General features: G+C 67.4%; 1 protein-coding gene across 1 annotated transcript; it reads left to right on the top strand.

Moving 5' to 3' along the window:
* The first annotated feature begins 1,197 nt into the window (after window positions 1-1,197).
* On the top strand, window positions 1,198-9,857 carry SPINT2 (serine peptidase inhibitor, Kunitz type 2). Its single transcript, XM_075015977.1, has 6 exons — window positions 1,198-1,350; window positions 5,715-5,885; window positions 6,799-6,849; window positions 7,444-7,614; window positions 7,775-7,825; window positions 7,989-9,857. The coding sequence occupies exons 1-6, from the start codon at window positions 1,254-1,256 to the stop codon at window positions 8,120-8,122; spliced, it is 675 nt and encodes a 224-aa protein (XP_074872078.1). The 5' UTR covers window positions 1,198-1,253; the 3' UTR covers window positions 8,123-9,857.
* The last annotated feature ends 541 nt before the right edge of the window (window positions 9,858-10,398 follow it).

The raw sequence follows: 10,398 nt of genomic DNA, 5'->3' as shown, positions 1-10,398 counted from the left end.
GTCAGTTTCTTCAGCACTTGTATCCAGAAGTTATCCCCAACTTTCTCCAAAAACTTCCTGGATTGTCTGTGTGCTGCTGTATTGGTCTCCCAACAAATGTCTGGATGATTAAAGTCTCCCATGAGAAGCAGGGCCTGTGATTTGGAAGTGTCAGTTAGCTGCTGGAAGAGAGCCTCATCTGTCTCCTCTCCCTGATCTGGCTGTCTATAGCAGACACCAACTACAACATCACCACTGTTACCTCCACCTCTAAGCTTAACCCAAAGACACTCAACTGGATCTTCTGCTTCCTCATACTGGAGCCCTGAGCAATCGTACTGCTCCCTCTCACAGGGCACAACCCCTCCTCCTTTTCCGCCCTGTCTGTCCTTCCTAAACAATTTATAACCTCCCATGACTGTGCTCCAGTTATGCAAATCATCCCACCAAGTCTCCGTTATTCCAGCCACCTCATACCTGGGTGACTGTGCCAGGGCCTCTAGTTCTTCTTGTTTGTTCCCCTTTGCCGCAGCAGCCCTGCCTGCGGGCAGCCAGCCCAGTCTGCAGCCTGCTGGAAGCAGGAGACAAGCCCGTCACTGCACCAGGTGCTTGGAGTACCAGACTGCTTTGGGGTGGTGAGGAGCACCAGGAGCCTGGGTCGCCTGCACATTCTGGCCTGGGGGGCAGGAAACAGGTTTCCAAAAGACCAGAACTTCAGTGCAAACAGAAACCACCTTGGCTAGTTTATTACAGCCCAGAGGGGGCGAGGGCCTAGCAGCCCCCCAGCTCCATGCAGCTGGGATCACATCCCTGTGGGTTTCTGCTCGCCATGCAGCCCCTGCCCAAGCCCATGGCCTGTGCCCAGGCCCCCTACAGCCCCTGACCACCGCCCAGCCCTTGAGCTTTTGTCCAGTCTCTCATGCCTCTGCCTGCCCCCGCAGCACCTGAATTTCTGCCTACCTGCCCGCCTACCTCTGCTCCGCTCCCCGCGCCACCCTAGCCCCGCCCCCGAGCCCTCTTTAAATCGGGAGCCCGAGCGAGACGTCAGCGAGATGGGCGTGGCCCGCCCGAGCTGGGGGCGGGGAAATGGGCGGGGCATGGCTCTGGCGAGGATGGCTGCGATTGGGTGTTCGCGAGGGGGGAGGGTCGGGGCTCACCTGTGTGACGCGCCCAGGCGGGGCGGGGCGGCGCGGATTGGTCGCGCGGGCGAGGGCGGGGCTCACCTGCGAGACGCGGCGGCGCGGGCTGGGCCGGCTCAGTCGCCGCGAGCGGGGATGGGGCGTTGGGGGCTGTTGCTGCTGCTGGCGGCCGCGCTCTGCGCCGGAGCCCGGGGCCGAGAGGACTTAGGCGAGCCCGGGCCGCCGCTGCCGGGTAAGGAGCGGGGGGGTCGGAGGAGGGTCTGGGGGAGCGGGGCGGGGGGTCGGTGGGGGGTGGGGTTGGAAGAGGGGGGGCTCGGGACGCGGGGCCAGTGGAGGGCGGGGGCGGGGGCGGGGGCGGGAAGCGGGGTCGCAGGAGGGCTTGGGGGGCTCGGGGTGGGGGGGTCAGTGGGGGGCGGGGCGGGAAGGGAAGCGGGGTCGCAGGAGGGCTTGGGGGGCTCGGGGTGGGGGGGCCAGTGGGGGGCGGGGCGGGAAGCGGGGTCGCAGGGGGGCTTGGGGGCTCGGGGCGGGGGGGTCAGTGGGGGGGTGGGGCGGGCTCGCACTTGCCGTCGGGGCCCCCTTCGTGCGGGTCGGGGCGCTGCAGAGCCCGCTGGGCGGCGCGGCCAGGCTGGGCTCCCCCTGGCTGCACCGACACCTCCAGTGTCAGACCAGCTGCGTCCGGCCTGACCCGACCCGACCCGACCCCCCGTAAGCGCCAGGCGCTGGGCCAGGGACTCTCCCCGCTGCCCGGCGGGTCCCACCCCTGCGCTCAGGGACGGTGCCCGGCCGGGTCCCCGCTTCCCCAGCGCTGTGCTGGCCCCGGGCTAGGGGCGGCCCTGCGCTGCCGGAAGGTGCTGGGCCTCCCGCAGGGAGCGTTCGCCCCACCCCGCCTCGGCCACAAAACGGCTTCCTGGTGCGCTGCAGGCGGGGCGGGGCCGGCCCGGCCCCACTCCGGGGCTTGCTGCCCCCTACGCAGCCCTTTGCCCTGGGGGCGCTCACCCTGCCCGGGGGAGGCCCCGGAGCGCTCCCGTAGGGCTGCGCCGCACGTGGGTGGTGGGGGGGGGGTGGTCCACTTCCCCTGCAGGCCGGGGCGAGAGCTGAACGCCAGGCTGCGGGCAGGTGAGGGGCCGTGCCCGGGGGCAGACAGCGGGCGGCGGGTTTCGGGGCTGTCTGCAGGACTGGGGGCTCTTTAGCAGTTGTGAGATGCGACCGAAATAGGAGGGCCGCAAGGGGTAGCCTGGCTTCCTCCTGGGCACCTGAGTCTGTGGGATGCCGAATTGCCACCCTGCGCTGGCGGCCGGATGGCCTGGGGGAGCTGCGGCCCGGGGCCCGGCTGGGCTGTGAGGCGGCCGCATTGCCACGGCTGCTTTGGGAGGCGAGCTGTTTTTAATGGGGTGGGAGCAGGGCTGGGAAGGGCGCAGACCGCAGGGATGTGTCCTGAGCACGGGGCCACCCGCCCTGCACTCAGCACCAGGCCCCTGGGCTGTTAGGTGGAGCGGCTCTGGGTAGGATCGGCTTACCTGGGCCAGTTGCGTCTGGCTGAGGGCAGCTCCTGGCAGCTCGCCATGGGACTGGAGGAGCCGAGGGCCTCTGTATTTCCTGTGTGCCTTGTGCACCTCTGTAGCTAAGAGCTGTGCTGGCTCCTGTGGGGTAAAGGTGGCTCTGCCACCCTCCTGCGCAGGCTCCTCTGAGCTGCCAGAAGGTGCTGGGCCTCCAGCAGGGAGCTTCCTCCCTCTCCACCCCACCTCCTCTTGTCCACACAACAGCTTCCTGGTGAGCTGCAGGCAGGGCCTGGCTGGCCTGGCCACAGGGTTTGCTGCCACCTACCCAGCTCTTTGCTCTGGGTGAGCTCATCCTGCCCAGTGTAGCCTGGGGGAATCACAGCCCATGGGGATGTGCCCCTGGCCCAGCTGGGAACGGCCCCGGGGAATCACAGCCCATGGGGTTGTGCCTGTGGCGAGGCTGGAAATGGCGCCTGGGGGAGACGTGGCCAGGCTGGGAACGGGGCCTGGTGTGCCAGTGTCTGTCTGACCTGAGAATAGGCAGCTCGTGGCAGCGGGTGCAGCTCCATACCCTTCCCCGTGCCCTGGGTGCCAAAGCTGTTGTGTGCCTGCACCGAGCTTGCTTGGGCATGAGCCAGTCGTGGCCCAGGGGCTGTTTCCCTGTGGTTCTGACTAGGGCAGCAGAATCTGTGCCTGGGGGCTGGCAGCTGAGTGCAGCTCTGAGCCACTCGGCCAGGCTGCAACGCCCCCTTCAGTGAGCTTGCCAGCAGCTCCCGCTGCAAAAATGCACCCTGGGTGACTCACCTGGCGCTGGGCCTTGCCCTGCAGAGCTGGCTGGGCTGGGGAGGGTGTGCTGGGGCCACCACAAGGTGGGAGCCACATGGTTGGGTGCTGGCCGGGATGGCTCACCTGCAGGAGGGATAGGCGGGGCGGAGCAGAGCTGGGAGAAACTCCCTCTCTACTGCGGGGTGTGGGTAGGTCCGGGTGGCCTCTGCTGGGACTAGAACTACGCAGGGTGCATGGGCCAGTGCCCCTTTGCCAGGAGCTGGGTAAGCCTGGGAGCTCGCAGGGCGGGAGTTCCCAGCCCTGCCAGGTGGCTCAGGACTCTCCCCCCACCCTCCAGAGATGAGTGCTGGCTCCGGCCCACTCCCGCGCCGGCTCTCGGCAGGTGGGCTGGGCGTGCGCCTGGGCAGGCTTCTCTGGGGTGGGAATGGGGCAGCCTAGCGAGCTCCAGGCAGCACGAGTGCCCTCCCCAGCACTCCCGGGGGGCCAGAGGGCTCCCTTGCGAGAACCTGGGCCCTTCCCACAGGTCCTGCGCTAGCGGGGCAGGGAGGGGCGGAGAGTGCAGAGCCCTTGCTGTGCTCACACCTGTGCAGCTCCAGCACTAGGGGCTTGAGCCAGAAGCCCCATGAGGCCTCTGGGAGGGGGCTGCTGTGGGGCTGTCTCTTGGCTCCGTGTCTGCCCTGTGCCCAGAGCCTGGGGGCCCTGCTACGGGACTGAGGCCCCCAGGGTAGATAACAGCCCCGTGGTTCTGGCAGAGCGCCAGCTTGGGCACCTCGCCGCAGGGCCCGCAGGGCTGGGAGCTGGAGTGAAACTGGGCGACAGAGCCGGTCTGGCCTGGGGGGTGACGTCACCGGGGTGACCCAGCTGCCTTTGCCTGTGCTGGAAATGGCAGCTGCAGAACTTCCCTAACCTGCCTCTCCCTGCCAGCAGCCTCCCGCCTCGCCGTGGCACAGCGCCCAAAGCTGAGCCTCTGCTCCAACCCCCGCCTCCTCCCAGCCGGGGGCTGGCGGGCAGGACCTGGGGCTTCTGGCCTCCCTACCTGCCTCTCCTGAGTGAGCGGGGACGTGCGCCCAGCCGCTCTGCTGCTGTAGGGTGGCCGGAGCCTGAAAGGGTTAACAAAGGGCAGCTCGCTGTGTGGCTTTCCCTGGGGGAACCTGCTGATTTCCCAGAGCCTGGGAATTGTTCTGGGGCTGTTCCGTGCTTGGAAACCTCCCTCCCTCACCCCAGGTGCTGGGACCCCTGAGTGGCACTCTCCCTGCCCCACTGGGACAGCCTGTTGCCTGGCTCTCCTGCCCCGGCACAGTGCTGTGCATTGAAACGGGCCTCAGATCCCCCGGGATGGGGCCTTGCTGTCGTTTGTTTGTTTAATGCTGCAGCTGGGTAACGTGGGGCTGGAACCAGGCCGGGGGCCCAGCCCTCCCGCAGCATTGGCCCTGGCTGAGAGGGAGGTGTGGGACTGGCACCTGTGGCACCCGCCTGTTTGCACCCCCAGCTCAGCTCCACACAGGCCAAAGGCTGAGCGCGACCCCTGGGAGAGCCCTGCTGGTGTGACCCCCAGGCCTCCCGCCTGCCTGTGCTTGGCTGGGGAGCGTCACGGGTCGGGGGGCAGCAGCGAAACCCATGCACAGCTCACGGGGGCTGTGGCATTAATCCGGGCCCTGCCCTGGCACTGAGAGGGCAGGAGAAAGGGATGGGGGTGGGACCTGGTTTGTTGCAGGGGCTGCCTGGGAAGGAGAGCAGGCTGGGGAAAGCCCAGGACAGCCTCTCAGCCTTCCCGGGGTCCTGGTGTCTGCTCCCATTCGCTGGTGGAAACCCTCTGGGGTGCTCAGTGTCTGACTTAGCCATGTGGGAGAGCTCAGAGGCCAGCCAAGAGGTTTCGCTGGCTCGGCTGCCGCGTAGGGGGCAACCTGGCCCCTGCATCACAACCCGACTTGCACAGGGCTGGGCCTTGCAGCCATGGCTCTGCCCTGCTCGGGCTGTTTGAAGGCTCTGGCCTGTTCACGGCCTGGCATCCTGCCAGCTGCGGACATGGCTGTGTTGACTGGCCAGCACGTGGCTCGGGGGCTCTGGGCCACGCTTGCTCTGCAGGGGAGCCTGTGCCTGCTGAGGGGAAGGTCTACACTGAGCTGCTGCCTCCGGCTTTCTCCTGCTGGCTGGCCCCTCGCGCTGAGCCCTGCCTGGCCCCTGGCCAGTGCCTGCTCCCTCCTGTCTTTGGAGCAGGCTGTGACTGTGGGCGGTTGGGGCATGTTCAGTTTGTACAACGCCAGGCGCAGCAGGGCCTCCAGCTCCTGAGCCTCCTCGGCTTCCCTTGCAGAGCTGTGCCTCCTGCCCAAGGTGGTGGGCAGGTGCCGGGCCGCCTTCCCGCGCTGGTGGTACAATGCCACGAGCCAGGCCTGCCAGCGTTTCACCTTCGGTGGCTGCGAGGCCAACCTCAACAACTTCCTGGCAGAGGACGAGTGCCGGCGGACATGCGCCCCAGCCGCAGGTGAGGGCCTGGGGATCTCGTGGTCGCCTGGGCTGGGCCTCCTGTGGCCTGGCTGCTGTCACTGCCTGAACACACTAGGGGCTGCGGTGTGCCTGGCCCCCTCGCCCACCCCACTGGACAGGGACACAGGGCTTGGCGAAGAGCTGGGCCCCAGCCGGGCAGAGCAAGAGGATGGGGGAAGTGTCTGAAGCCCATGGCTTGCAACGGGGTGAAGCCAGCAGCCGTGTCAGCCTGTCCCAGCTCTGGGTCCCCACTCTCCACCTGTGTGGCGGGTGGAGACCTGCCCTTGCTCGGGGAGCCCCTGAGCACAGCGGCTGCACAGCCAGAGCTGGCCCAGGCTGAGCCCGTAGTCAGGCACTGGGCACGTGGGCTCCTCTGGTGAGCTGGCCTGGTGGAGGGGGTTGTGCGTTCCACCGACCACATGGCCTGATGGTGAACCTGCTTCGTTGCACACAGTGAGAGCGTGAACGCTGTTCCGCAGGCCAGCCAGCAAACCACGCCGAGGGCAGGCAGTGAGCATGCGGTGGTGGGAGCCCAGCCTCTTGGGGGGCTGCCCCAGAATGGGGCGTGTTGCCCTGCACGGCTCCTTGCTGGGGCCAGGGCCTCTCCCGCGTTAGCATCGAGATGCGCTGCTACCGGGTCTGTGACCTGAGCCAGGAACACGTGTATTCCTCCCTCCGCTCTTCAGTGCATGGCCCTTGTGGGGAACAGGTCTGTCACGGGGGGCTGCAGGGTCTCTTGGGAGCCACCGGGGTGTCCACAATGCAGCAGGTGCAGCCATTGGCTAGTGGGGGGCTGGTACCTGTGCCTGGGGCAGTGGGGCGCGGGGGACCACAGGGTTGGGTTGTGTGGCTGCCGCCAGGCCCACTGCTGACCCAGCCTCTGACACGCCTGCTCTCTCTCCCCCGTGCAGATCGGCCCGCGTGGCCCAGCCAACCGGCCAGCAACTTGCTCGGCTATGAAGGTAACGTTTCTCCTCATCCCTCCACGGACCTTACGTGCTGCCCCCTCCCGGAGCAGCTGCTCGCTGGGAGATCAGGAGCCTTGGCAGCAGGGGGCTCTGGTTCCTGTGCTGCTGGGGCCACCCCCACTGTGGCTGTCCCTCTGCTGCACACCTGGGGTGCAGCACAGGCTGGAGGCGGCGAGCGGGGCCTGCCCCCTTGGGATGATGCATCAGGCTCGTGCCCAGGGGAAACAGCAGGGTCCAGCTGGGGTGGCTCTTCCCTGTGTCGCCGAGGGCTTTCGGCTCCAGCCAGAGGGCTTTCGGCTGCGCCATCCCCCACCTCTCCCAGAGCGCTGCCTGGCCAAGGCTGTCACCAGCCTGTGCCGTGCTGGGGGAGACAGGGCAAGGCCTGCCACCAGCTCACCTGCGGGGCATGGAGGGTGTGGCCAGCTCTCGGGGGAAGGCTGCACTGGGCTGACCCCTCCTGACGGGCCGGGGGTGGCGGGACGCTGGGTGACCTCCGGCCCCGCTCTGCCAACGGCCGGGGCAGGTGGAGGCAGGTCTGGTGCTGCAGGAGCCAAGTCCCTATGTTAACCCACTGGCCTCCTCCCCCAGAGTACTGCGCGGCACCTCAGGTGATCGGCCCCTGCCGTGCCGCCTTCCCCCGCTGGTACTACGACCCAGCCGCCGGCACCTGCAAGCAGTTCATCTACGGGGGCTGCAAGGGGAACCGGAACAACTACCAGCGGCAGGAGCTGTGTCTGCGCCAGTGCACGGGGGCCACGGGTGAGCGCGACGCCAGCGCCCGGGGGCTCTGGGCCAGCAGGGCCCGGGGTGCTGCTCGGGTGGGCCCTGTGCGGAGCTGTGGAGCCACACGATGCCCCTGGGCTCCGGGGGCTTGGGCCGAGCAGGGCCACAGCCTGACCCCCTCGATTCCCTCCCGCAGGCGGTGCAGAGGGCTCCACAACGCAGGGGCCAGAGGTTCACTCCACCAGAGGTAAGGAGACAGTGGGGACCGCAGCAAGCCGCCTGCGGCCGGGCCGGGCTCCCTGCCTGAGCCTGCTGCCTTGTGGCATTGCCAGCGGCTGCCTGGGGTCCCTGGGCAGGGCCTGGTGGGGCCCCGACCCCACAGCTCACCTGCTTGCCCTCTCCTCCCACAGTGGTGGTGCTGGCCGTGCTGCTGGCCGTCCTGGTGGCCCTGCTGCTGGGCTGCACGGTCGTTGCCTTGCTCAGGCTGCGCAGGAGCCCGGAGCTGGACAAGGAGCACCTGATGAGCGGTGCCTACGTGCTGTGAGGGCAGGCGCCGGGCTGCCCCCCACCCCACCCCCAGGCTCGGCTGCATGTGTAGAATAGTGGGGGCGGGGGCGGGGGAGAGGCCCCTGCCTGGCGTGCGGGGGCTCTAACTTCCTGCTGGCACCGGAGCACCCACAGCGTCTCTGCTGCTTTGAGCCGGCCTGCATGTTACCAGCCTGAGCAGGGCAGACGCTGGGGCTCAACCCCGCTCCCCTGCCCACATGCTCTTCCTCTGCTCGGCAAGACTGGGCGGGGGGCTGACCTGGGCATTGAAAGCCAGCTGTGGTGTCCCTGCTGCATGGGCCAGGCCGCTGGCTGGCAGCAGGAGCCTGGGGGGTGCCCGAGATGCCCCCCTCTGCTTTGCCACCAACAGGATGATCTACGGGGTGATCCCGTCAGCCCCAGGCTGGCAGGAGCAGCAGTGGTTCCCGCTGACCCAAACGCTGGCCTGTGAGATGGGAAGTACGAGGGCTGCCCACTGCAGGGGCCCTGGCTTCCTGGGGGAGGGGGGCCTCCTCCCTTTCTAGCCCCCGCTAGACACACCACTGTCCGCCTAGGCTTGTCCGGGAGCCTGTGTACCACCTGCCAGCTGGGCCTTTGCTGCCTGTGTCCAGCCAGGGCCTGACTCCCGGGAGGGGCCACACGGACCATCTCTGGCAGTGCCGGGGCCGTTGGGAAGCTGGGGTGGGCAGGACCAGGGCCAGGCTGAGCGCTGGTTCCTGAGGGGGGAGGTACTGCTGTGGGGGGGGGGGGGGGGGCCCTCAGGCTGCCCAGGCTCATTACACTTGGGAGTTTGTTTGTTTTTTTTTAATACAGTTGGAGGTTTCTTTAAATAAAAGGCCATGGTTCCTCTCGTGTGCCTGCTTCCACCTGGCCCTGCAGCGCCCTGGGGGGTGCCTGTGGTGCAGCCTAGGGTGCTGAGCTGGCACTGCACTGGACTGAAATCACTGGGCGGGGGGCACTAAGCTAAGCCCCATGAGACCCCATCTGCCTGAGGCTAGCGGCTGCTTCCCCAGCCTGGAGCTCCAGAGTAGCTAGGGCCAAGCGGGCCTGGGCCTGGCCCTGGCAGCAGTTGCTGGAGGTGAGGGGGGCTGTGTGCCTCACCCTTTGGGCACTGGTAGTCGGGGGCTGGCCCCTCAGCTCCTCCAAACAGCACCAGCCTCTGCTCTGTCCCATCCTTAGCCTGCGCAGAGCAAGCTGAGCACCGTGTGTGCAGCCCTTGGCAGGCTCTGAGCTAACCCCACTGCAGCTCCTCCAGCGAGGCCTCCCACCTCAACTAAGCCGCAGCTGGTGCCAGCCCAGGCAGGGGCCCTGGTTGCTCACCTGGAAGCAGCCTGACCTGCTGCAGAGCAGGGCTCTGCCCCCAGCCCCGAGGGAAACAAGGGATTGAGGCAGCTGGGCCTAGTGCTCACAGCCCTGCTCCTGGGAGGCTGAGCGGGTTCTGGGGCTGGTGCTGGAGGGGAAGCAGAGGAGTCAGTATGAAATGCAAATGAGGCTGGCAATGAAGCTCTTTATTTAGACAGGCTCCTCTGAGCACTAGCGGGGCCCAGGCCCCACCACAACCCCCCATCCTCTTCTCCCAGGGCAGGGCCCAATCCCTTGGGTGGCCAGGGCCCATGCGTGCTGTTCCTGTAAGCACGGTGGCCTGATGCTGGCCAGGCATGATGGAACTTAGAGCAGCCTATGTACAGCTGCCTTCACCCTGCAGAGGGGCTGGCGAGGGGCCCTCCTGCAGCTGCTGAGTCCACTTTAGCCCCAAAGTGTAGGGCAGAGGGAGGCACAGTCCTTGGAGGCCCCGTGCAGGGGAGCAGCGCTCAGCTGTCCTGGCTGGGTGGCACTCCTATGGGGTGAACTCTGGCCACTGGCACTGTAGCCTGCCCGTGGGTGAGCGCAGGCCCCGGAAAGGTGCGGCTCTCCTGAGGCGTAGGCCATCTCCGAGCTGGGCAGGAGGGCAGCAGCTCCCTGGCTTGACGAAGGCCAAACGTTCCCTGGGTGGCTGGACGGGCCTGGGACCAGCTCCTCTTCCCCTGTCATGGGCTGGGCACAGATCTGCAGCTGGCCTGGCCCTGCCCCATGCGGGAGAAAACCTGACTCAGACACAGTCACCCTTGGCCCAGCCCTGCCTCTAGCAGCAGGACTATGGGTTCTGGCTGTGGCTGTGCAACCCTGGGTCGCTGCCCTGCCTGCAGGCCCAGCACAGCCATTCTCCCACCCATGGGGCCAGCAGGGCTGTGGCTGGCATTAGTGCGGCTGCGCTCCAGCCTTGGGGCCATGCCC

Source organism: Carettochelys insculpta, chromosome 22, assembly GCF_033958435.1.
Source record: "Carettochelys insculpta isolate YL-2023 chromosome 22, ASM3395843v1, whole genome shotgun sequence".
Taxonomy (NCBI): domain Eukaryota; kingdom Metazoa; phylum Chordata; order Testudines; family Carettochelyidae; genus Carettochelys; species Carettochelys insculpta.
This window is presented reverse-complemented; position numbering and strand designations above follow the sequence as displayed.

Excerpts from the sequence above, each read along its gene's own strand:
- SPINT2 (XM_075015977.1), top strand. The coding sequence starts at position 1,254 with ATGGGGCGTTGGGGGCTGTTGCTGCTGCTGGCGGCCGCGCTCTGCGCC. Across the intron at positions 1,351-5,714 it reads GCCCGGGCCGCCGCTGCCGG|AGCTGTGCCTCCTGCCCAAG; the intron begins GTAAGGAGCGGG and ends CTTCCCTTGCAG. Across the intron at positions 7,615-7,774 it reads CCAGTGCACGGGGGCCACGG|GCGGTGCAGAGGGCTCCACA; the intron begins GTGAGCGCGACG and ends TCCCTCCCGCAG.